The 25,475-nt window shown below is 46.6% G+C and overlaps 1 protein-coding gene across 1 annotated transcript in view; it reads left to right on the top strand.

The window, feature by feature from the left end:
- The window catches only part of LOC139273939 (centromere protein J-like), a 216,393-nt gene that overhangs the window by 100,768 nt on the left and 90,150 nt on the right, over positions 1–25,475 (top strand). The window contains exon 9 of the mRNA XM_070891010.1: positions 1,777–1,929. Coding sequence (XP_070747111.1) covers positions 1,777–1,929 — 153 coding nt within the window. The remainder of the gene's footprint in view (positions 1–1,776; positions 1,930–25,475) is intronic.

The following is a 25,475-nucleotide window of genomic DNA, read 5'->3' as shown; positions in this document are numbered from 1 at the left end:
TGATGGCTCCATATTCTGCATCAGAACTTCTGAAATGTCCCTTTTTCTCAGTATTCCCTTGTTTGTGGTCAACATCCAGCCTGTTTCATTAGCCCCACCCCCTCTCCTGTCTTTCACTAAAAAAGAGGCCCTCTTGTCCTCACCTTTCACCTCACTAGCCTTTGCATCCACTACATCATCTGTCATCTTCACCTTTATACTGTGATTCCTGTTCAAGGATGGATGTTCTTAGTAATAAGTTACTCCTCAAAATAATAGGGTTCACATCATCACAGGTTGATATTCACAGTTGTATTAAGCATATGATAACTAATATTGACAATAATTAAACATACACTTAACAGCAGCACTTACGAAAAAAACCTTGCGAGTTTTTACCGGAGAATCTACACAGTAACAGCTAAATTGCCGGCTGATCGAGCCTCTACGAGTTCAGAGGTCTCTCTCCCAGCAGGTTTTCTTTTACGTTGGGCCAAAAAATGCGGTCGGTGGCATACCTCCAGAGTACACCTCCGACCCACAAAATAATTACGCACCTGCATGATGGCGGTGAGGCTGTGAAAACTTGCGATCTGAGGGTACGAGGCAGAGCACAACGAAATGGCACATGGATTCCAGGGATGCAGGCTGTGCGGAAGCATACCTGGGATCAAATGGGTCTGGTCCACCAATCACAAAGCAGAATTCCATTTCAATCATTTCCTAAGGGAATCCCATAATGAGATGTAATAGAATCCCAAAATCTGATCTAATTATAATTTACAGAATTGGAATTTAAATCGTTATTAGCTTCATTCCACCAACCTCACTAAAAATTTAATATTTTGATAATTTTCAACATCATTAAAGCTCTAATCCGGGCCATTATTTGCAGAAACTCATTTGATACACTGTATGTGTATAATTTCTGAGATGAAAATGTTTCAATCATGCCTGAAAAAAAATCCTCTCACGCTGATGCCTGTTTGCATCAATCATAACATTTCCGTGTGTAATTGATAGCCAGTCAGTGGGCAATTAGCCCAACTCTGTGCCGGCAATTGCTTTTTTGTACACTGTGCGGATGGCCTGTCGACGCGTACGTTGACAGACCGCAAGTGCGTGCAGAAAATCCAAAACTGCGGTGGATTTCAAAGGAGGTATGGCAGCGTGCTCTGAGAATGCAAAATCCAGGCCAATGTTTTTTCCCGGTCCTGTTATGTTTTATTATTATCTAATGTTCCTTTCATGTCTCCTGTCAATGACTTCAATTTTACAAATCCTAATTGATCTATCAGTCACATTCTTAGGATGAAGTCAATTACAGAAATATATGAACTATCAAAGACCTTGTAACACTCCTGTGTTGGTGTTACTTTTCCCAAAATATTCCTTCCATGCAAGACAATGATTTATCTGTACCTCCTCCAATTTAATATACTGTATCATCTGATCTACATTGGAAAACCAAACACAGATTGGTTGACTGCTTTACCAAATATCTCTTTTATCCACAAGTGGGCTATTAGCCGCCCTGTGACTTATTATTACAATTCCCTGCCCCATTCCCACTCTGAGCTTTCTCTGTGGCCTCCTAGACTGATCTAACATGATCCAAGTGGTGCAATTCTATGCTCTGAACGTTGGCTTCAAACAAAATTGTTCCTTTGAATCATCTGAAATAGACATTATGAAAGATTATACTTAATTAAAACGTGTGATGTTATTTTGTAAAGGAGAAGTTAAAGAACTGAAGATAGGTTGCAGCTTCCTCAAAAACACTTGCATGTCTTATAGGTTACAAAAAAAGTAGAGAAAAGGCCTGAAACCCAGAAAACAGAAATGCAAGAAATCCATGACAGGTCTCCTGCCCATTTACGAAGCAGAAGTGGAACTCCAACTGGACGGAAAACACCCTTCCAGGATAGATCAACACCTGACCTTGAGTTGGTAAGCACTATCAGAAGGGGTTCATCAATGGAAATAAAATCGGGCAATTTCTATAACGGACGAGCAATTTTGTTTGTAAAGAAGGGAACATGGCGTGTTGTTGGTGATAGTAAGTAAGGCCAAAGATGTTTTGGAATTGGGAAGTGGTGTGGGAGTAGTTTAGGGGACTATGGAAGTGAGGTATATGGAGGGTAGTGAGTGAGTAGTTGAGGGAGAAAAATATTGAGCATTTGGGAATTAAAGGTAGTTTGGTAGAAGAGGTAGGCAGAGTAGTGAATAGTTATGGGGATAGGGAATACTGTGGATAGTGAGTATTTGGTGTAATGAAACAAATGACATGTTGTAGCATGAATTCAATTGGGGTAAAGTGATTAATGGCGGAGGGAGTAGTTTGTATTTGGGGGAAGGATAGTGGGTATGGTCCTAATGAACAGTTGAAGGGGTGGATATTGAGTACTGAGGGAGAAGATAGCTGAGGAGAGATTTGTATGGCAACTAGTGCATATTAAGTGGGTCAGTGGGTAGTTGGGGAAATACATAGTTTGGAGATGGGCAGTGGGTATTTAGGATAGTGTAGGGTGGTAATGGACATTGGGAAATGAGGGAGTTGATGGAGACAAAATGTAATATGGGAAGTAGGTAAGGATTGCAATTTGAAATAAATATAACTTTGGAGAAGTAGACTTCTATGGATAATTGGACATGAAGGAGCGCAGAGTTAGTTGCGCTAAAGCACGCAGATGCCATGCAGGAGTTCAGAGAGAGACCAACCGAAGCAGAAGGAGGTAACCACAGGGAAGTGGAGAGAGAGCTGAAATGAACAGAGGGAGCTATGGAGGGAAAAGAGCACGGCAAATAGGGAGCCATGAAAGACGGAGCGACAGAGGGCCAAACTGGGTAAAAATATATACATAAATGGAAGCAATAGAACAGATTAGAAATAAATGAGCCATGGAGGAACGGAAAGCAAATAGACCAATGCAGAGAGAGACAGGCATGTAGAATGATCTTAAGCAGAGTGCAGATTTATGTTTACAATCTGATTGATTGAATTCTAAAATAACAAAGAGTAATTAAAGAAATTATGAAGCAAGATACTTATAATAGCTTTTTCCCACAGTTCAAAGAAAAGAAAGAAATTGGGTGATAAATTGGTGTTGGTAGTGCCCATTTTTTGGGCGCAACAAGTGCCTTTAGAATCCATATTGGCATACGTGGTGCACATGCACGCTTCTGACGTGAAGCGCGCCGGACGCCATCTTGGTGAAGGTGTCAGCGCATGTGCAACTAACATCCAGCGGAAATATGCAGAGGAAGCAGATCATGACATCAATATTTGATGCCAATGCTGCCATTTTGGACCTCCATGCTGCAGCCTATGCTTAAGCTCCCACAGATGAACACGCGTTAGGCAGGATCTCAGACCCTCCCCCGCACCAGCCCTATTTAAAGGGATCATCAATGAGTTACAGGTTAGTTGCTGGTTGATTTCTTCTGGCTGTTGCGACATTTCTGCATGATTTTGGTGCTTTCCATAGTTGTTTCAAGTTTCAAAATTCTACAAGGAGTGGTGTGGAAAGTGCTGAACCACTTTTTGCTGACTTCAAGGCTTCTGTTCCCAACATGGGTGCACTAGTAGGACTTCCTCTTGGAAACAAGTATGACTAGAAGAATGAACAGAGGCCACACCGAGCAGGGAAAGCTGCTAGAAGGGAACGGTAGCACAGTGGTAATGTTACTGGATGAGTAATCCAGAGGCCTGGACTAATGATCCAGAGATGTGAGTAAATTAAATAAATCTGGAATAAAGAGCGAGTATCAGCAATAGTGACCATGAAACTATCGGATTGTTGTAAAAACCCATCACTAATGTCCTTCACAGAAGGAAATCTGCTGTCCTTGCCTGGTTTGGTCTACATATGATACCAGATGCACGGCAATGTGGTTGACTTTTAACTTCCCTCTGAAATGGCCCCAGCAAGCCACTCAGTTGCAACAAACTGCTACGAAAATCAATAAGAAGAATAAAATCAAATGAACCAACCAGCATTGACCTCGGCACCAGCTATGGACACAACAACGGCACACCCAGCCCAGTCGACCCTGCAAAGCCCTGCCCACCACCATCTGTGGACTTATGCCAAAATAAAATTGCGAGAGCTGTCCCACAGACTAGTGAAACTGATATAGTCATACTCAGAGTGTTGTGTATCTGTAAAGCATGCACTCCCATGTTCTGCCACCAGGGAGCGCAACCCCTGAAGTCCCAAGGGATCCCAGCATCCCTTGGGAGCACTGTATATAAGCCGGCCGCTAAGGCCTGTTCCTCACTCTGGAGTGTCTTAATAAAGACTGAGGTCACTGTTACTTTAACCTCCCTGTGTGCAGTCTCATCTGTGTTAGGAACACAACAACTGGCGACGAGTATACGGATCCAACGCAAACATGCAGCAAACTGTGGGCATCCTGGAGAAGTTCTCGGAGGGTGAGAACTGGGAAGCCTATGTCAAACGGCTAGATCAGTACTTTGTAGCCAATGAGCTGGACGGAGAAGGAAGCGCTGCAAAAAGGAGAGCGGTCCTACTCACGGTCTGCAGGGCACTGATCTACAGCCTCATGAAGAATCTTCTGGCTCCGGTGAAACCCACAGATAAGTGGAATGAGGAGCTGTGTACACTGGTTCGGGAACATCTTAACCCGAATTAGAGCGTGCTGAGGCGAGGTATCGGTTCTACACGTGCCAGCGATCTGAAGGTCAGGAAGTGGCGAGCTACGTCGCCGAGCTAAGGCGACTTGCAGGACAATGTGAGTTTGCTGGCTACTTGGAGCAGATGCTCAGAGACTTTTTTGTACTGGGCATTGGCCACGAGACCATCCTACGAAAACTTTTGACTGTAGAGACACCGACCCTCAGTAAGGCCATTGCGATAACACAGGCATTTATGTCCACCAGTGATAACACCAAACAAATCTCTCAGCACACAAATGCTAGCAATGTTCATAAATTAACTGGAACTGTGTTTACGAGCAGAAACCACGAGTCTGCAACTGCCAGCAGGCCTCAGGTGCCCCAGATGACTCAGAGTCCGCAACAAAGGATGAATGCAAGGCAATTCACACCTTGTTGGCGTTGTGGAGGCTTCCATTCAGCTATTCATGCCGCTTCAAGGGATATGTTTGCAAGAACTGTGGAACAATGGGGCACCTCCAACGAGCTAGCAGATGAGCTGCAAGCTCTGCAAAGTCTGCTAACCACCACGTGGCAGAGGAAAATCGGTCCATGGTGGATCAAAGCAATTGTGAGCCTGAGAGAGAGGAGGCAGATGCTGAAGTACACTGGGTGCACACATTGTCGACGAAATGGACACCTATAATGCTAAATGTAAAATTGAATGGCTTACCCGTAGCCATGGAACTGGACACTAGCGCTAGCCAATCCATCATGAGTAAAAGGATGTTTGAGAGACTGTGGTGCAACAAGGCACTCAAACCAGCTCTGAGCCCTATCCACACGAAACTGAGAACGTACACCAAAGAGCTCATCACTGTCCTGGGCAGCGCCATGGTCAAGGTCACCTACGAGGGCACGGTGCATGAACTGCCACTCTGGATTGTCCCGGGCAATGGCCCCACACTGCTTGGAAGGAGCTGGCTGGGCAAAATCCGCTGGAACTGGGATGACATCCGAGCACGATCACATGTCGATGAGGCCTCATGTACCGAGGTTCTTAACAAATTTCCTTCCCTTTTTGAGCCAGGCATTGGAAATTTTTCCGGGGCGAAGGTGCGGATCCACTTGGTCCCAGAGGCACGACCTATTCACCACAAGGCGCGAGCGGTACCTTACACGATGAGGGAGAGAGTGGAAATCGAGCTGGACAGGCTGCAATGCGAGGGCATCATCTCCCCAGTGGAATTCAGCGAGTGGGCCAGCCCGATTGTTCCAGTAATCAAAAGTGATGGCACGGTCAGGATTTGCGGTGATTATAAAGTAACTATTAATCATTTCTCGCTACAGGACCAATACCCGCTACCTAAGGCAGACGACCTATTTGCGACGCTGGCAGGAGGCAAGACGTTCACCAAGCTTGACCTGACTTCAGCCTACATGACGTGGAAGCTGGAGGAATCTTCGAACGGCCTCAACTGCATCAACACGCACAAGGGACTGTTCATCTACAACAGATGCCCGTTTGGAATTCGGTTGGCTGCAGCGATCTTCCAGAGAAACATGGAGAGCCTACTCAAGTCGGTACCACGCACGGTGGTTTTTCAAGACGACATATTGGTCATGGGTCGGGACACCGTCGAGCACCTACAAAACCTGGAGGAGGTCCACCAGCGACTGGATCCTGTAGGGCTGCAGCTGAAGAGGTCGAAATGCGTCTTCGTGGCAACAGAAGTGGAGTTTTTGGGGAGAAAGATCGTGACGGATGGCATGCGGCCCACAGACACCAAGACAGAGGCTGTCAGGAACACGCCCAGGCCACAAAACGTCACAGAGCTGCGGTCGTTCCTGGGACTCCTCAACTATTTTGGAAACTTCCTACCAGGGTTAAGCATCCTCTTAGAGCCCCTACATGTGTTATTGCATAAAGGTGAGAACTGGGCATGGGAAAAAAAACCAAGTAATTGCTTTTGAGAAAGCCAGAAATATTTTGTGCTCCTGCAGGCTGCTTGTATTTTATAACCCGTGTAAAAGACTTGTGCTAGCATGTGATGCGTCGTCGTACGGAGTCAGGTGTGAATTACAACAAGCCAACGTTGCGGGGAAGTTGCCACCTGTCGCCTATGCCTCCAGGAGCTTGTCTAAGGCCGAGAGGGCCTACAGCATGATTGAGAAAGAGGCATTAGCGTGTGTGTTCGGGGTAAATAAAATGCATCAGTACCTGTTTGGCCTCAAATATGAGCTGGAAACCGATCACAAGCCCCTCATATCCCTGTTTGCTGAAAACAAGGGGATAAATTCTAATGCCTCAGCCCGCATACAAAGGCCGGCACCTGTGCTATCAGCGTATAACTATACCATCCGCCACAGGCCAGGCACCGAGAACTGTGCGGATGCTCTCAGTCGGCTACCATTGCCCACCACGGGGATGGAAATGGTGCAGCCTGAAAACTTGTTGATGGTGGCGCAGCCCACAGACTTGTTGATGGTCATGGAAGCATTTGAAAATGATAAATCACCTGTCACGGCCCGCCAGATTAGGACTTGGACCAGCCAAGATCCTCTGCTGTCCCTAGTAAAAAGCTGTGTACTGCATGGGAGCTGGGCCAGCATCCCCGTTGAAATGCAAGAGCTAATCAAGCCGGTCCAGCGGCCGAAAGGATGAGCTGTCCATTCAGGCAGACTGCCTGTTGTGGGGTAACCGTGTAGTGCTACCCAAAAAGGGCAGGGAGACATTCATCTCGGATCTCCACAGCACACACCCAGGTATAGCAATGACGAAAGCGATAGCCAGATCCCATGTGTGGTGGCCTGGTATCGACTCTGACTTGGAGTCCTGTGTACGGCAATGCCGCATGTGTGCTCAGTTGAGCAATGCACCCAGAGAGGTACCAATAAGTTTGTGGTCCTGGCCCTCCAGACGATGGTCGAGGATCCTTGTCAACTATGCGGGCCCATTTCTCGGTAAAATGTTCCTGGTGGCGGTGGATTTTTCAAAATGGATTGAATGTGAAATAATGTCGGGAAGCACCGCCACCACCACCATTGAAAGCTTGAGGGCCATGTTTGCCACCCACGGCCTGCCTGACATACTAGTCAGTGACAACGGGCCATGTTTCACCAGTGCCGAATTTAAAGGATTCATGAACCGCAATGGGATCAAACATGTCACCTCGGCCCGTTTAAACCAGCCTCCAATGGGCAGGCAGAGCGCGCAGTACAAACCATCAAACAGAGCCTTAAACGAATCACAGAAGGCTCACTCCAAACCCGCCTGACCCGAGTACTGCTCAGCTACTGCACGAGATCCCATTCGCTCACAGGGGTGCCCCCGGCTGAGCTACTCATGAAAAGGACACTGAAAACCAGACTCTCGCTGGTTCACCTCAACCTTCATGATCAGGTCGAGAGCAGGCAGCAGCAACAAAATGTAAACCATGGTGGTGCCACTGTTTCACGGGAAATTGATCTGAATGACCCTGTGTATGTGCTTAACTATGGACATGGTCCCAAGTGAATCGCGGGCACAGTGATAGCCAAAGAAGGGAATAGGGTGTTTGTAGTCAAACTAGACAATGGATAAATTTGCAGAAAGCACCTGGACCAAACGAGGCTGCGGTTCGCAGACTGCCCTGAACATCCCACAGCAGACACCATCTTTTTTGAGCCCACAACACACACCCAAAGGATCAACGACACCACCCCGGACCAGGAAATCGAACCCATCACGCCCAACAGCCCAGCAAGGCCAGGCTCACCCAGCAGCCCTGCAGGGCCAACAACACGCCAGCCCAGCGAGGGCACAGCCAACACACCAGAACAGACATTTGTACCGAGGCGGTCCACCAGGGAAGGCTCCCGACCGCCTCACCTTATAAATAGCTTTCACTTTGACTTTGGGGCGGGGGGAGTGATGTTGTGTATCTGTAAAGCATGCACTCCCATGTTCCGCTACCAGGGAGCGTATCCCCTGAAGTCCTAAGGGATCCTAGCATCGCTTGGGAGCACTGTATATAAGCCGGTCCCTAAGGCCTGTTCCTCACTCTGGACCTCAGTCTTAATAAAGACTGAGGTCACTGTACTTTAACCTCCCTGTGTGCAGTCTCAGCTGTGTTAGGAACACAACACAGAGAATCATTCCTTTCAGCCAATGTCCCAGACTCCTCCATCACCATCCCTGGGTCTGTCCTGTCCTGTCCCACAGGCAGAACATACCCACCAGGGGTGGCAACACAGTGGTATACAGTCAGGAAGCAGCAGCCCTGGGAGTCTTCAACATTGACGCCGGCACCCATCAAGTTTCATAGCTTCAGGTCAAGCATGTGCTAGGAAACCTCCTGCTGATTACCATCTACCGCCCTCCCTCAACTGATGATTGTTGAACACCCCTTGGAAGAAGCCCTGAGGGTAGCAAGGGCACAGAATGTACTCTGGGTGGGGAACTTCAATGTCCATCACCAAGAGTGGCTCGGTAGCACCACTACTGACCGAGCTGGCCGAGTCCTGAAGGACATAGCTGCCAGACTGGGCCTGCGGCAGGTGGTGAGAGAACCAACACGAGGGAAATACCCACTTGATGTGCCGCAGATGCATCTGTCCATGACAGCATTAGTAGCAGTGACCACCGCACAGTCCTTGTGGAGCCCATGTCCCATATTCACACTTAGGACACCCTCCATCGTGTTATGTGGCACTACCACTGTGCTAAATGGGATAGATTCAGAACAGGTCTACCAGCTCAAAACTGGGCATCCATGAGGCGCTGTGGACCATCAGCAGCAAGTGAATTGTATTCCACCACAATCTGCAACCTCATGGCCCTACATATCCATCGCTACCATTACCATCATGCCAGGGGACCAACCCTGGTTCAATGAGGAGTGTAGAAGAGCATGCCAGGACCAGCATCAGGGGCACCTAAAAATGAGGTGCCAACCTGGGGAAGCTGCAACACATGCATGCTAAAAAACTGAAGCAGCATGTCATAGACAGGGCTAAGCAATCCCACAATCAACGGATCAGATCAAAGCTCTGCAGTCATGCCACATCCCGTCATGAATGGTTGTGGACGAACAGGAGAAGGAGGCTCTATGAATATTTCCATCCTGAAAGATGGCAGAGGCCCAGCACATGAGTGCAAAAGACAATGCTGAAGCGTTTGCAACCATCTTCAGCCAGAGGACCCGAGTGGATGATCCAAAGCAGCATCCTCCTACGGTCCCCACCATCACATAAGCCAGTCTTCAGCCAATTCGATTCACTCCACATGATATCAAGAGAAGGCTGAGCGCACTGGATACAGAAAAGGCAATGGAGCCCCACAACATCCTGGTTGTCGCGCTGAAAACTTGTGCTCCAGAACTAACCACGCCTCTAGCCATGCTGTTCCAGTACAGATACAACACTGGCATCTCTCCGACATTGTGGAAAACTGCCCATGTATGTCCTATCCACAAAAAGCAGATAATCCAATCCGACCAATTGCCACCCCATCAGTCCACTCTCAATCATCAGCAAAGTGATGGAAAATGTCATCGATAGTGCTATCAAGTTGCACTTAGTCACCAATAACCTGCTCACCGATGCCCAGTTTGAATTCCGCCAGGACCACTTGGTTCCAGACCTCATTACAGCCTCGGTCCAAACATGGACAAAAGAGCTGAATTCCAGAGGTGAGGTGAGAGTGACGTCAAGGCAGCATTTGACCGAGTGTGGAATCAAAGAGCCCAAGTAAAACTGAATTCAATGGGAATCAGGGGGAAAACTCTCCACTGGCTGGAGTCCTACCTAGCACAAAGGAAGGTGGTTGGAGGTCAATCATCACAGCCTCAGGACATCACTGCAGGAGTTCCTCAGGGCAGTATCCTAGGCCCAACCATCTTCAGCTGCTTCATCAATGACCTTCCCTCCATCATAAGATCAGAAGTGGGGATGTTCACTGATGACTGCACAGTGTTCAGTGCCATTTGCAATTCCTCTGCTAATGAAGCAGTCTGTGCCTGCATCCAGCAAGACATGGATGACACTCAGGCTTGGGCTGATAAGTAGCAAGTAACATTCGTATCATACAACGACCAGGCAATGACTGTCTCCAACAAGTGGGAATCTAACCACCGCCCCTTGACATTCAACGGCATTACCATCGCTGAATCCCCCACCATCAACATCCTGGGGGTCACCATTTAACTGGACCCACTACATAAATACAATGGCAGCAAGAGCAGGTCAGAGGCTGGGTATTCTATGGCGAATGTCTCATCTTCTAACTCCCCAACACCTTTCCACCATCTACAAGGCACAAGTCAGGAGTGTGATATAATATTCCCCACTTACCTGGATGAGTGCAGTTCCAACAATACTCAAGAAGCTCGACACCATCCAGGACAAAGCAACCTGCATGATTGGCACCCCATCCACCACCTTAAATATTCACTCACTCCACCACCAACACACCGTGGCTGCAGTGTATACCATCTACAAGATGCACTGCAGCAACACACCAAGGTCTCTTTGGCAGCACCTCGCAAACCCGCAACCTCTACCACTTAGAAGAACAAGGGAAGCAGGGGCATGGGAACACCACCACCTCCACGTTCCCCTCCAAGTCAAAAAACAAAAAGGGCCACAGTACAGAAAAATTCTAAAGGGGCAAAGTGTGTTAAACAGACAAACCTGAAGGCTCTGTGCCTCAATGCGAGGAGTATTAGGAATAAGGTGGACGAATTAAATGCGCAGACAGCAGTTAATGGATATGATGTAATTGGCATCACGGAGACATGGCTCCAGGGTGACCAAGGCTGGGAACTCAACATCCAGGGGTATTCAACATTTAGGAAGAATAGGCAAAGAGGAAAAAGAGGCGGGGTGGCGTTGCTGGTTAAAGAGGAAATTAATACAATAGTAAGGAGGGACATTAGCCTGAATGATGTGGAATCGGTATGGGTGGAGCTGCGGAATTCCAAAGGGCAGAAAACATTAGTGGGAGTTGTGTACAGACCACCAAACAGTCGGAATGAGGAGGGGGACAGCATCAATCATGAAATAAGGGATGTGTGCAATAAAGGTACAGCAGTTATCATGGGCGACTTTAATCTACATATTGATTGGGCTAACCAAACTAGTAGCAATGCGGTGGAGGAGGATTTCCTGGAGTGTATTAGGGATGGTTTTCTGGACCAATATGTTGAGGAATCAACTAGAGATCTGGCCATCCTAGACTGGGTGATGTGTAATGAGAAGGGAATAATTAGCAATCTTGTTGTGCGAGGCCCCTTGGGGAAGAGTGACCATAATATGGTAGAATTTTTTATTAAGATGGAGAGTGACACAGTTAATTTGGAAACTAGGGTCCTGAACTTAAGGAAAGGTAACTTCGATGGTATGAGGCGTGAATTGGCTAGAATAGACTGGCAAAGGATATTTAAAGGGTTGACAGTGGATAAGCAATGGCAAACATTTAAAGATCACATGGATGAACTTCAGCAATTGTACATCCCTGTCTGGAGTAAAAATAAAACAGGGAAGGTGGCTCAACTATGGCTAACAAGGGAAATTAAGGATAGTGGAAAGGAAGAGGCATATAAATTGGCTAGAAAAAGCAACAACCCTGAGGACTGGGAGAAATTTAGAATTCAACAGAGGAGGACTAAGGGTTTAATTAGGAGGGGGAAAATAGAGTACGAGAGGAAGCTTGCAGGAAACATAAAAACTGACTGCAAAAGCTTCTATAAATATGTGAAGAGAAAAAGATTAGTGAAGACAAACGTAGGTCCCTTGCAGTCGGATTCAGGTGAATTTATAATGAGGAACAAAGAAATGGCAGACCAATTGAACCAATACTTCGGTTCTGTCTTCACGAAGGAAGACACTTCCGAATGTACTAGGGGACAGTGGGGCTAGTGAGAAGGAGGAACTGAAGGATATCCTTATCAGATGGGAAATTGTGTTCGGGAAATTGATGGGATTGAAGGCCGATAAATCCCTGGGGCCTGATAGTCGGCATCCCAGAGTACTTAAGAAAATGGCTCAAGAAATAGTGGATGCATTGGTGATCATTTTCCAACAGTCTATCGACTCTGGATTAGTTCCTATGGACTGGAGGGTAGCTAATGTAACACCACTTTTTAAAAAAGGTGGGAGAGAGTAAACGGGTAATTATAGACCGGTTAGCCTGACATCAATAGTGGGGAAAATGTTGGAATCAATCATTAAGGATGAAATAGCAGCGCTTTTGTAAAGCAGTGACAGGATTGGACCAAGTCAGCATGGATTTATGAAAGGGAAATCGTGCTTGACGAATCTTCTGGAATTTTTTGAGGATGTAACTAGCAGAGTGGACAAGGGAGAACCAGTGGAAGTGGTGTATTTGGACTTTCAAAAGGCTTTTGACAAGGTCCCGCACAAGAGATTGGTGTGCAAAATCAAAGCACATGGTATTGGGGGTAATGTATTGACATGGACAGAGAACTGGTTGGCAGAGAGGAAGCAGAGAGTCGGGATAAATGGGTTCTTTTCAGAATGGAAGGCAGTGACTAGTGAGTGCCGCAGGGCTCAGTGCTGGGACCCCAGCTCTTTACAATTTACATTAACGATTTAGATGAAGGAATTGAGTGTAATATCTCCAAGTTTGCGGATGACACTAAACTGGGTGGCAGTGTGAGCTGTGAGGAGGACACTAAGAGGCTGCAGGGTGACTTGGACAGGTTAGGTGAGTGGGCAAATGCATGGCAGATGCAGTATAATGTGGATAAATGTGAGGTTATCCATTTTGGGGGCAAAAACACGAAGGCAGAATATTATCTGAATGGCGGCAGATTAGGAAAAGGGGAGGTGCAACGCGACCTGGGTGTCATGGTTCATCAGTCATTGAAAGTGGGCATGCAGGTACAGCAGGCGGTGAAGAAGGCAAATGGTATGTTGGCCTTCATAACTAGTGGATTTGAATATAGGAGCAGCGAGGTCTTACTGCAGTTGTACAGGACCTTAGTGAGACCTCACCTGGAATATTGTGTTCAGTTTTGGTCTCCTAATCTGAGGAAGGACGTTCTTGCTATTGAGGGAGTGCAGCGAAGGTTCACCAGACTGATTCCCGGGATGGCTGGACTGTCATATGAGGAGAGACTGGATCAACTGGGCCTTTATTCACTGGAGTTTAGAAGGATGAGAGGTGATCTCATAGAAACGGATAAGATTCTGATGGGACTGGGCAGGTTAGATGCGGGACGAATGTTCCCGATGTTGGGGAAGTCCAGAACCAGGGGACATAGTCTTAGGATAAGGGGCAAGCCATTTAGGACTGAGATGAGGAGAAACTTCTTCACTCAGAGAGTTGTTAACCTATGGAATTCCGCAGAGAGTTGTTGATGCCAGTTCATTGGATATATTCAAGAGGGAGTTAGATATAGTCCTTACGGTTAAGGGGATCAGGGGTATGGAGAGAAAGCAGGAAAGGGGTTCTGAGGGAATGATCAGCCATGATCTTATTGAATGGCGGCACAGGCTCGAAGGGCCGAATGGCCTACTCCTGCACCTATTTTCTATGTTTCTATGTAAGTCACACACCACCCTGACTTGGAACTATATCACCGCTCCTTCATCGCCGCTGGGTCTCCCTCCCTAACAGCACACCACACGACTGCAGCTGTTCAAGATGGCAGCTCACCACCACTTTCTCGAGGGCAATTAGGGTCACGCAATAAATACTGGCGATGCCAGTGACGCCCACATTCCAGGAATGAATTTTTAAAAGAAGGTCCTCCACTCAGTCCTAATCACTCAGGAGTCAGGAATCAATGACCCAATCCAAGCCAAAGGATGGCTACTGGCCGCTGGAGGAGAAGGGGGAGATGGGCTCTCAGCAGGAGGCCATATCCTTCCAAGGTGTTTAGAGAGAAATTCCCTGACCTGAACTTCAGCGATGACCAGTATTTGAGACGTCTACACTTCACTAAGGAGATCGTCACTGAAATCTGCTCCAGCCACAACTTCAACCTCAGAGCAGGGCAAGGACCATATTACCATGGCTGGGAAGATGACCGTGGCTATGAACTTTTATGCATCTGGCTCATTTCAGGCCGGTGCTTTCGATATTAGAAACATCTCACAGTTTGCAACCCACTGTTGCATAAGGGAAGGTCACTGAGCTTCTCTATTCAAAGAGAGAAAACTTAATTTCTTTCCTTCTTGCCAGAGACAAGCAAGCGGAGCAAGGACGATGGTTTGCAAGGTTTGGCGGCTTCCCCATGGTTCAGGGTGCCATTGACTGCACACACATTGCTTTGTGGACGCTGCATGTCATGTACTGGAACAGACAGGGATTCCACTCCATCAACATGGAGCTGGTGTGTGTCCAGAGACAGCGCATCATGCAGGTCGATGCCCGATATCCTGGCAGCAGTCATAATCAGCTCCTCGAGCCTGCTCTGCCATTCAATAAAATCATGGCTGATCTTCTACCTCAACTCAACTTTCCTGCACTATCCTCATTTCCCTTGATTCCCTTAATATCCAAAAATCTAGCGATCTCTGTCTTGAGATCCCTTCGAGGACGAGACCGGGGAATTAGTAATGGGGAACATGGAAATGGCAGAAAATCTGAACAAATATTTTGAATCAGTCTTTTCAGTAGAGAACACTAGCAATATTGGATCGTCAAGGGGCTATGGGGGGGGAGGAACTTTACACAATCATTAAGGAGGTGGTACACAGTAAGATAATGGGACTAAAAGCAGATAAATCCCCTGGAGTAGGGGCAGGGATTGTGGATGCTTTGGTTGTAATTTACCAAAATTCCCTAGATTCTGGGGAGGTCCCAGCAGATTGGAAAACTGCAAATGTAAAGCCCCTATTTAAAAAATGAGGCAGACAAAAAGCAGGAAACTATAGACCAGTTAGCCTAACATCTGTGGTTGGAAAAATGTTGGAGTCCATTATTAAAGAAGCAGTAGCAGGACATTTGGAAAAGCAAAATTCGGTCAGGCAGAGTCAGCATGGATTTATGAAGGGGAAGTCATGTTTGACAAATTTACTGGAGTTCTTTGAGGATGTAACGAACAGGATGGATAAGGGGAACCAGTAGATGTGGTGTATTCGGACTTCCAGAAGGCATTTGACAAGGTGCCACATAAAAGGTTACTGCACAAGATAAAAGTTTACGGAGTTGGGGGTAATATATTAGCGTGGATAGAGGATTGGCTAACTAACAAAGAACAGAGAATCGGGATAAATGATTCATTCCCTGGTTGGCAACCAGTAACTAGTGGGGTGCTGCAGGGATCAGTGCTGGGACCACAACTATTTACAATCTATATTAATGACTTGGAAGAAGGGACAGAGTGTAATGGAGCCAAGTTTGCTGAAGATACAAAGATAGGAGGAAAAGTAATTTGTGAGGAGGACACAAAAAACCTGAAAAAGGATATCGACGGGCTAAGTGAATGGGAAAAAAATTGGCAGATGGAGTATAATGTTGGAAAGTGTGAGGTCATGCACTTCGGCAGAAAAAAATGAAAGAGCAAGTTATTATTTAAATGGAGCAAGATTGCAAAGTGCCGCAGTACAGCAGGACTTGGGGGCACTTGTGCATGAAACACAAAAGGATAGTATGCAGGTACAGCAAGTGATCAGGAAAGCCAATGGTATCTTGGCCTTTATTACAAATATAAAAGCTACAGCTATACAAGGCTTTGATGAGGCCACACCTGGACTACTGCGTGCAGTTTTGGTTTCCATATTTACGAAAGGATATACTTGCTGTGGAGGCAGTTCAGAGAAGGTTCACTAGGTTGATTCCAGAGATGAGGGGGTTGACTTATGAGGAAAGGTTGAGTAGGTTGGGCCTCTACTCATTGGAATTCAGAAGAATGAGAGGTGATTTTATCGAAACGTATAAGATTATGAGGGGGCTTGACAAGGTGGATGCAGAAAGGATGTTTCCACTGATGGGGAGACTAGAACTAGAGGGCATGATCTTAGAATAAGGGGCCGGCCATTTAAAACAGAGATGAGGAGAAATTTCCTCTCTGAGGGTTTTAAATCTGTGGAATTCGCGGCCTCAGAGAGCTGTGGAGGCTGGGTCATTGAATAAATTTAAGACAGGAATAGACAGTTTCTTAAACGATAAGGGGATAAGGGGTTATGGGGAGTGGGCGGGGAAGTGGAGCTGAGTCCATGATCAGATCAGCCATGATCTTATTGAATGGTGGACCATGCTAGAGGGGGCGTATGGCCTATTCCTGCTGCTATTTCTTATGTTGTTATGTTGAATATACACAACGACTGAGCCTCCACCGCCCTTTGAGGTAGAGAATTCCAAAGATTCACCACCATCTGAGTTAAGAAAGGTCTCCTCTTCTCAATCTTATATGGCTGACTCCTTATTCTGAGACAGTGAGCCCTGGTTCTAGACTCCCCAGCATCTCCAGGAAACATCCGCCCTGCATCTAGCCTGTCAAGCCTGGTAAGGAATTTTGTACTTTTAGATTATGTTCTTTTGTCTCGATTATGTGCTCACATCTCTGGAGTAGTGTTGAAGGCTCATCTTTCTGAGCTGAGAGTGCTATCACTGAGCCAGGAATGATACTAGCATTAAGAAATACAAATTGAGTTAGCCTAAAATGAATAATGCTAAGGAGCATAACGCCACACAGTTCATCTACTTTGGAGATGCAAATACATACTTGGGATTAATGAAATCAAGTGTATTGTGCCCAGGTGTGATGGAAATAGCATGAAGTGATCTTCAGTTCAAAGTGTGCATTGTGTGCAAAGCTTATAGAGCCAAATTTCCTTGGCTATTCTGACAGATACCTACATGTAACTCCAGAGGAAGTCCAGGCTTGGAAATAGGCTGGGGCTCTACTTATCTAGATTCCAACCGAAGATGAGATTTCCTATTTGGCTTTGTAAGGGTCAGAGCCTCCACCTAACCCATACAAGGCCACTAACATGTAAGGAACTGTCCCATGGTTGGGGACTCCTTAAACTGGGAGCTCACACTTTCCTGGCCCATATAGGACATGGGGCCAAAATTGCCCCTTCCCTTAATGCCTGTTACTGCCGGAAATCATCGGCCATGCTGTAGAGTGGAATGGCCGCCTTTTTGAAAACTCCGCTCCTGTGGTATCCCGGCAGTGACCCGCTACCCCACTACTGCTCCACAGCTGCCGATCCGTCCTAAGTGCATCATCAGAGCACGCACCATCGATGCCCCACGCCCCCCCCCCCCCCACCGCCCCGGCCAAATATGAAACTCCGCACTAAAAATATTCCTCCCGCAGCTCGGTGCCACCGACGGCTTTATCTGTCGATGCACTGTACTTGGAGTGCTTGCAAAATGGCCATGCGGCTGCCATTAAAGTAGAGGACCTACTGCCGCAGCCGCCATCTTATTTCTTTTGTCGGTCAACTGCCAGGTCTGAAATCCTCACTGGTGGCACAATGGACCTAACTTAAAGTATCGCAGCGGCACTCCCCTTTAAGTGAAGGGGAGAGACGTGGTGCTGCGCCAGCATGATGACATCATCAGCGCTATGCTGATGAGTGATAGTGGCGGACACTCTGCCCACCCCCCACTTCCGTCCCTCTACTTACCAAACTTCCGCTTGCTGCCGCACCTCCGCACCCATTATGACTGACCCTCGAAAAAAAAAAGCCTAAGAGCGGAATTTCGCGCAAGAGGCCATCACATCTACCGCTGCGGTAAAAACAGTCGAAACATTGTAGGTGCAACCTGTTATGTATTTAACGCCTTGCAACCTATATTACACTACTACCAGAGGGCCTACCTGTTGGAGTCCCAAGGGATCCCAGCATCCCTTGGGAGCATGGTATATAAGCAGGTCACCCACGAGGTACCTGCACTCTGGAGTTTCATTAAAGGAGCTAAGGTCACACTTGCTCATTGTACACAGTACTCAGTTTCATCCTTTATTGTGAGCTTATCAATTGGCGACGAGGTAATGAAGAACCGTGCGAAAATGCAAAGAACAGTTAGTATCCTGGAGAAGTTCTCAGAAGGGGACGATTGGGAGGCCTTCATAGAAAGGCTCGACCAATACTTTGTGGCCGAGATGGAAGGGGACGAGAATGCTGCCAAACGAAGGATGATCCTCCTAACTGTCTGTGGGGCAACAACCTATGGCCTCATGAAGAATCTCCGAGCTCCGGCAAAATCAACAACTAAATCCTATGAAAAATTGTCTATGCTGGTCCGGGAGCACCTAAATCCTAAGGAAAGCATTTTGATGGCGAGATATCGGTTCTACACGTGTCAAAGGTCGGATGGCCAAGAAGTGGTGAGCTATGTCGTCGAACTAAGGCGCCTTGCAGAACATTGTGAATTTGAGGCATTGCTAGAACAAATACTTAGAGACTTTTTTGTACTGAGCATTGGCCATGAGGCAATCCTTCACAAACTGTTAACCATTGAAACTCCGAATCTAAGTAAAGCCATAACAATAGCCCAGGCATTTATGTCCACCAGCGACAACACCAAACAGATTTCGCAGAGTAAAGAAGTTTCGGCCAGTGCTGTGAACAAAGTAACTTCGTTTTTGAGCAGGAATATACATGGCAGAAAGTACACGCCAGCTGCGGCTGCCCGACCTCAGATGACCCAGAGTCCACCATCAATCGTTAATGCGAGGCAGTTAACACCTTGTTGGCGCTGTGGAGGTGATCATCGGCCCCACCAATGCCGCTTCAAGCACTTTGCAAGCAACGGTTGCAGAACAATGGGACACCTCCAGCGAATGTGCAGACGAGCTGCAAAGCTTGCAAACCCTGCAAACCACCACGTTGCAGAGGAAGATCGATCCACGGTGGATCAGACTGAATCGGAGATTCGAACCGAGGAGGCAGAAGTGTACGGGGTACACACATTCACCACGAAATGTCCACCAATAATGTTGAAAGTTGAACTGAACGGAATTCCAGTATCGATGGAACTGGACACGGGTGCAAGTCAGTCCATAATGAGTAAAAAGGCCTTCGACAGGCTGTGGTGCGACAAGGCACACAGGCCCAAGCTCAGCCCCATTCACACCAAACTAAGGACTTACACCAAGGAACTAATCCCTGTAATTGGCAGTGCAGAAGTCAAAGTCTCCTATGATGGAGCAGTACACGAATTCCCGCTGTGGATTGTGCCAGGGGATGGCCCCACATTGTTTGGCAGAAGCTGGCTGGGAAAAATCCGCTGGAACTGGGATGACATCTGAGCGCTCTCGTCCGTCGATGACGCCTCATGTGCCCAGGTTCTGAGCAAGTTTCCCTCATTGTTCAAGCCAGGCATTGGAAGTTTCTCGAGGGCGAAAGTGCAGATCCATTTGGTTCCCGGTACGTTGACCCATCCACCACAAGGCACGGGTGGTACCGTATATGATGCGTGAGAAAGTGGAAATTGAGCTGGACTGGCTGCAGCGAGAAGGCAGCATCGCCTTCCGATTGTCCTGGTAGTTAAAGAGGATGGCACGGTCAGAATTTGTGGGGACTATAACGTAACGATTAACCGTTTTGCACTACAGGACCAGTACCCGCTACCCAAGGCAGACGACCTATTTGCGACCCTGGCTGGAGGGAAGTCATTCACGAAGCTGGATCTGACCTCCGCCTATATGATGCAGGAGCTGGAGGAGTCTTCAAAAGGCCTCACCTGCATCAACATGCACAAAGGTCTGTTCATCTATAACAGATGCCCGTTCGGGATTCGTCGGCCGCCGCAATCTTCCAACGGAACATGGAGAGCCTGCTAAAATCGGTTCCTCACACCGTGGTTTTCCAGGATGACATACTGGTTACAGGTTGGGACACCATCTAATACTTGCAGAACCTGGAAGAGGTTCTTAGTCGTTTGGATCGCGTGGGGCTCAGGTTGAAATGCTCGAAGTGTGTTTTCCTGGCACAGGACGTCGAGTTCTTGGGAAGAAGAATCGCAGCAGACGGCATCAGACTCACCGACGCCAAGACGGAAGCTATCAATAACACGCCGAGACAACTGAACGTGACGGAGCTGCGGTCGTTCATGGGACTCCTTAACTATTTCTGTAATTTCCTACCTGGGTTAAGCACCATGCCAGAACCTCTACATGCGCTACTGCGCAAGGGAGACGACTGGGTATGGAGGAATTCATAAGAGACTGCCTTTAAGAAAGCCAGAAATCTATTGTGTTCAAACAAACTGCTTGTCCTGTATAACTCTTGTAAAAGATTAGTGCTGGCTTGCTATGCGTCATCATATGGGGTCAGGTGTGTGTTACAACAGGCTAACGAATCGGGGATTTTGCAACCGGTCGCTTATGCGTCCAGGAGTTTGACCAAGGCCGAAAGGGCCTATAGCATGATTGAATACGAGGCTCTGGCCTGCGTTTACGGGGTAAAAAAAAGGCAGCAGTACTTATTTGGCCTCAAGTTTGAGCTTGAAACTGACTATAAGCTGTTCATATCGCTGATCTCTGAGAGCAAAGGGATTAACACCAATGCCTCTGCCCACATCCAAAGATGGGCGCTTATGCTGTCGGCATACAACTATGTAATCCGCCACAGACCGGGCACAGAGAACTGCACAGATGCTCTCAGTCGGCTGCCATTGCCCACCACCAGGGTGGAAATGGCACAGCCAGTGGACTTGTTCATGGTAATGGATGCATTTGAGAACGAGAAGTCCCCCGTCATGGCCCACCAGATCAGGACCTGGACCAGCCAGGATCCATTACTGTCCCTGGTACAAAACTGTGTCCTCCATGGGAGCTGGTCCAGCATTCCAGTGGAGATGCAGGAGGCGATTAAACCGTTCCACAGGAGCAAAGACGAAATGTCCCTGCAAGCGGACTGTCTGTTGTGGGGCAATCGCATGGTCTTACCCAAGAAAGGCAGAGGTACGTTCATTTGTGAACTGCACAGCACCAACCCAGGCATTGTAATGATGAAAGCCATAGCCAGATCCCATATATGGTGGCCCGGCGTCGACTCGGATTTAGAGTCATGCATGCGCCAGTGCAACACTTGCTCTCAGCTGAGCAATGCACCCAGAGAGGCACCGCTAAGTTTGTTGTCGTGGCCCTCCAAACTGTAATGTCTGTAAGCTTGTAATGTTTGTAGCTCCACACTGTGGATGTGGATGTATTGTGTACTGCAACTGCAGAGTTAATAATAAACAGAACCAGGCAGATTCTGGAGGCTTCCGAGAGAGCTGCCTGCCATGTTAGGAGCTGTGTGTGCTGTGTTCTGTGAAGATATCACATTTGGCGATGAGATGGGATTTTTCGGATGATTTAAAGCTTAAATTTTGTTGGAGAAGGATTCAGCCAGCCGCCAGAGAGTCTTTGGAAGTTTCTGTCTTTGGAACAAAGCTATAAGATCCGAGGTAAAATACAGCACACGGTGTGAACAGCTAGAGATTAAAATGGCAGGTGTAATCGGACATTTGGGAGAATATAGACACGACCGGGAACTTTTTAAAGCGTATGTGGATCGGCTAGAAATATATTTCACTGCAAATAACATAATCGAAGTTCCAGACAATGCAGTCCAGAACCGGGCTGTGTTGGAACGTAAGAAAGCGATCTTCTTATCGGAGACGGGTCCGGCATTGTACGAAACCCTTGTAAATCTGCTTGTGCCTGACGAGCCAAAGGACACAATGCTTAAAGAGATTTTAATGAAGCTGGAGCAGCACTATAACACCAAACCGTTAGAAATTGCTGAAAGCTATCGTTTTGGGATTCGGAATCAAAGTCTGATGAAAGTATTAGTGATTACATCGTAGCATTAAAAAAGCTATCGATTCACTGTAATTTTGGAAACTTTCAAAACCGAGCATTATGGGAGTGTTTTGTTTGTGGGGTGAAAAATGATGCGATCAGAAGGAAGTTATTGACGACGGATGACTTGACTTTTGAGATTGCTTGTCAGACAGCGAGGTCGATGAGCATGACCGAACAATATTCCCGAGAATTAAATAATAATTACGGTTGTCAGTCAACTGAGGTAAATCACCTGCAGGTTCAAAGTAAAAGACGGTGGGGGCCCAAAGTCTCAGAAACTAGACATTCTAACAGAGCGTCGAAGTCGTGCTATAAGTGCCTGGGATAGCACATTGCTCAAAGTTGTCCATACGTGAAGGCAGAGTGTTTCTTCTGCAGAAGAACTGGGCATCTTGCGAAGGCATGCCGACTGAAGGGTAAACCAGCTTTTAAAGCTATGAGTCCAGCGTTCAAAGCTATGAGTAGAAATCCCAAGAGACGACATAGCATGGAAGAACAACAACAGGGTGAGGAGATGTTACAGTTACACGTCATCAGGAGCACGAGGTTAATGGACAGCGATTCGGAAAGCATCAAAATCCACATAGATGTTGCGAGATTCAAGATACCAATGGAAATTGACACGGGTGCATCCGTGAGTGTAGTACCGGAGTCACTACCGCGACAAATTGCGTGATTTCCAACTGGAGAAATCAAAGATAGAGCTGCGAGGCGACTCGGGAGAGAAAATTCCTGTGATAGGTCGTATCACCGTACCGGTGAAATATAAAAATCAATTTCAGAACTTGCCTCTAATAGTAGTGAAAGGAGACAAGTCTGCCTTACTAGGAAGAAATTGGTTGAGCTCACTGAAGCTGGATTGGAGTAAGATTTTCTGCGTGGAAGCGAGATTTTCATCAAAGGATGAGGTTATCAAGCAGTATCCGAAGGTGTTCTGTGAAATAGGCAGTCCGATCCAAGGCTTCAAGGTGAGTGTCAGGGTACAGAAGGATGCTAGATTGGTTTACTACAAGCCACGTTCCGTACCATATACACTCAAGGAGAAAGTTGAGCAAGAACTCAAAAGACGAGAGACTGAGAACATTATTTGTAAGATAGATCGATGTAATTGGGCTACACCCATTGTTGTTGTACCTAAGTCCGATGGTAAGGTAAGATTGTGTGGTGATTATAAAGTAACCGTAAACCAGGTTTGAGAGGGTAATATCCCCAATACATTGCCGAATATAGAAGATTTGTTCACAACATGGACAGGTGGTCACATCTTCTCAAAACTGGATCTTACGAATGCCTACTCACAGCTTGAACTGGATGAGGAGTCCAAGTCATGTTTGACTATAAATACTCATCTAGGCCTATATCAATTTAATAGGCTACCATTTGGAGTGTCTTCCGCCCCTGCCATATTCCAAGGGGTGATGAACCAGATTTTGCAAGGTATTGAAGGGCTAGTATGTTATTTGGATGACATACTAATTTCAGCACCAAATAGGCAAATTCATAATAACATATTGAATTAAGTCCTCAAACGGCTAGAGAAGCACAGAGTATGAGTGTCTGCTCGTAAGTGTGAGTTATTTAAAAACTCAGTGGAGTACTTAGGGTACAGAGTAGACAAAGAGGGTTTGCATCCAACCATGGAAAAATTGGATGCAATTAGAAATGCACCCACTCCCAGGAATGTCACTGAACTTCGTTCATTCTTGGGTCTTTTGAACTATTATGGGAAGATCCTACCAAATTTGGCTACAGTATTACATCCACTGAATGAACTTTTGAAAAAACAGGTCCATTGGAAGTGGTCAAAAGAATGCGATACAGCATTCAAGGAGTGTAAAAGCAAATTGGTAGAGAGCACCATGTTAGTTCACAATGACATATCCAAGGAGATTAAGCTAGCGTGTTATGCCTCTCCATATGGAGTTGGGGCAGTGATCTCTCATATATCACGTACTGGGGAGGAGAGACCAATTGCTTTTGCTTCACGCACTCTCAGTGCCAGTGAGAGTAATTATGCGCAAATTGAAAGGGAAACTATGGCATTAATTTTTGGGGTCAAGAAGTTTCACAAATACTTGTATGGTGGTAAGTTTACCATCGTTACGGACCATAAGCCCTTAACAGCAATCCTCCATCCAAAGTCCCCAGTTCCAACATTAGCTGCAGCCCGAATGCAGAGATGGGCTTTGATTTTGTTAGCATATACATATGATATTGAATACAGACGATCAGTTGATCACAGTAATGCTGATGCAATGTCTAGATTGCCTTCCCCATCACAAGTTACACCCGATAGGGAAGAAGTGTTTTATTTTTCATACATTGATAAACAGCTGAAGAGATTGGTAGAGCAACCAAACGTGACCCAGTGATGTCAAAGGTGTATGATAATATGGCAAATGGATGGCCAAACCAGGTAACAGACAAAGATACACATCCATTCTTCATTCGTAGGAATGAATTATCAGTCGATAAAGATTGTATCATGTGGGGTGCAAGAGTGGTTATACCAAATAAATTCAGGTCCAAATTATTAGGAGACCTCCATGACCAGCACTTGGGAATGTGCTTGACCAAGAGTTTTGCACGCAGTTATTTATGGTGGTCAGGTCTTGATAAAGATATAGAGTACATCGTGAGTCAGTGTACGACATGTCAATCGGTAAGCAAGCAACCACCATCAGTACCATTACAGCCATGGAAATGGCCTCCCAGGGTGTGGCAAAGGCTCCATGTTGATTTTGCTGAGTTAAAAGGACAACAATTGCTCATTGTGATTGATAGCCATTCGAAGTGGGTTGAGGTGTTTCCAATGTGGAAAATAACAACAAGTAAAACATTGGACATTTTACGAAAATTATTTTCTTCATTTGGCCTCCCTGAAGAGATTGTTTCGGATAATGGACCATAATTTCATTCAGAAGAATTTGCACAATTCACGAGCAAAAATGGTGTGAAACATACCAAGGTTCCACCAAACCATCCTACTTCGAATGGTGCAGCAGAGCGCACTGTACAAATTGTAAAACGTGCCCTCATAAAACAAATGTTAGATCCAAATCCAAGGAAACGACAGTTGTCATTGGATCAGAAATTGGCTAATTTTTTGATTACAT

Source organism: Pristiophorus japonicus, chromosome 9 (genome assembly GCF_044704955.1).
Source record: "Pristiophorus japonicus isolate sPriJap1 chromosome 9, sPriJap1.hap1, whole genome shotgun sequence".
Lineage (NCBI taxonomy): Eukaryota > Metazoa > Chordata > Chondrichthyes > Pristiophoridae > Pristiophorus > Pristiophorus japonicus.
This window is presented reverse-complemented; position numbering and strand designations above follow the sequence as displayed.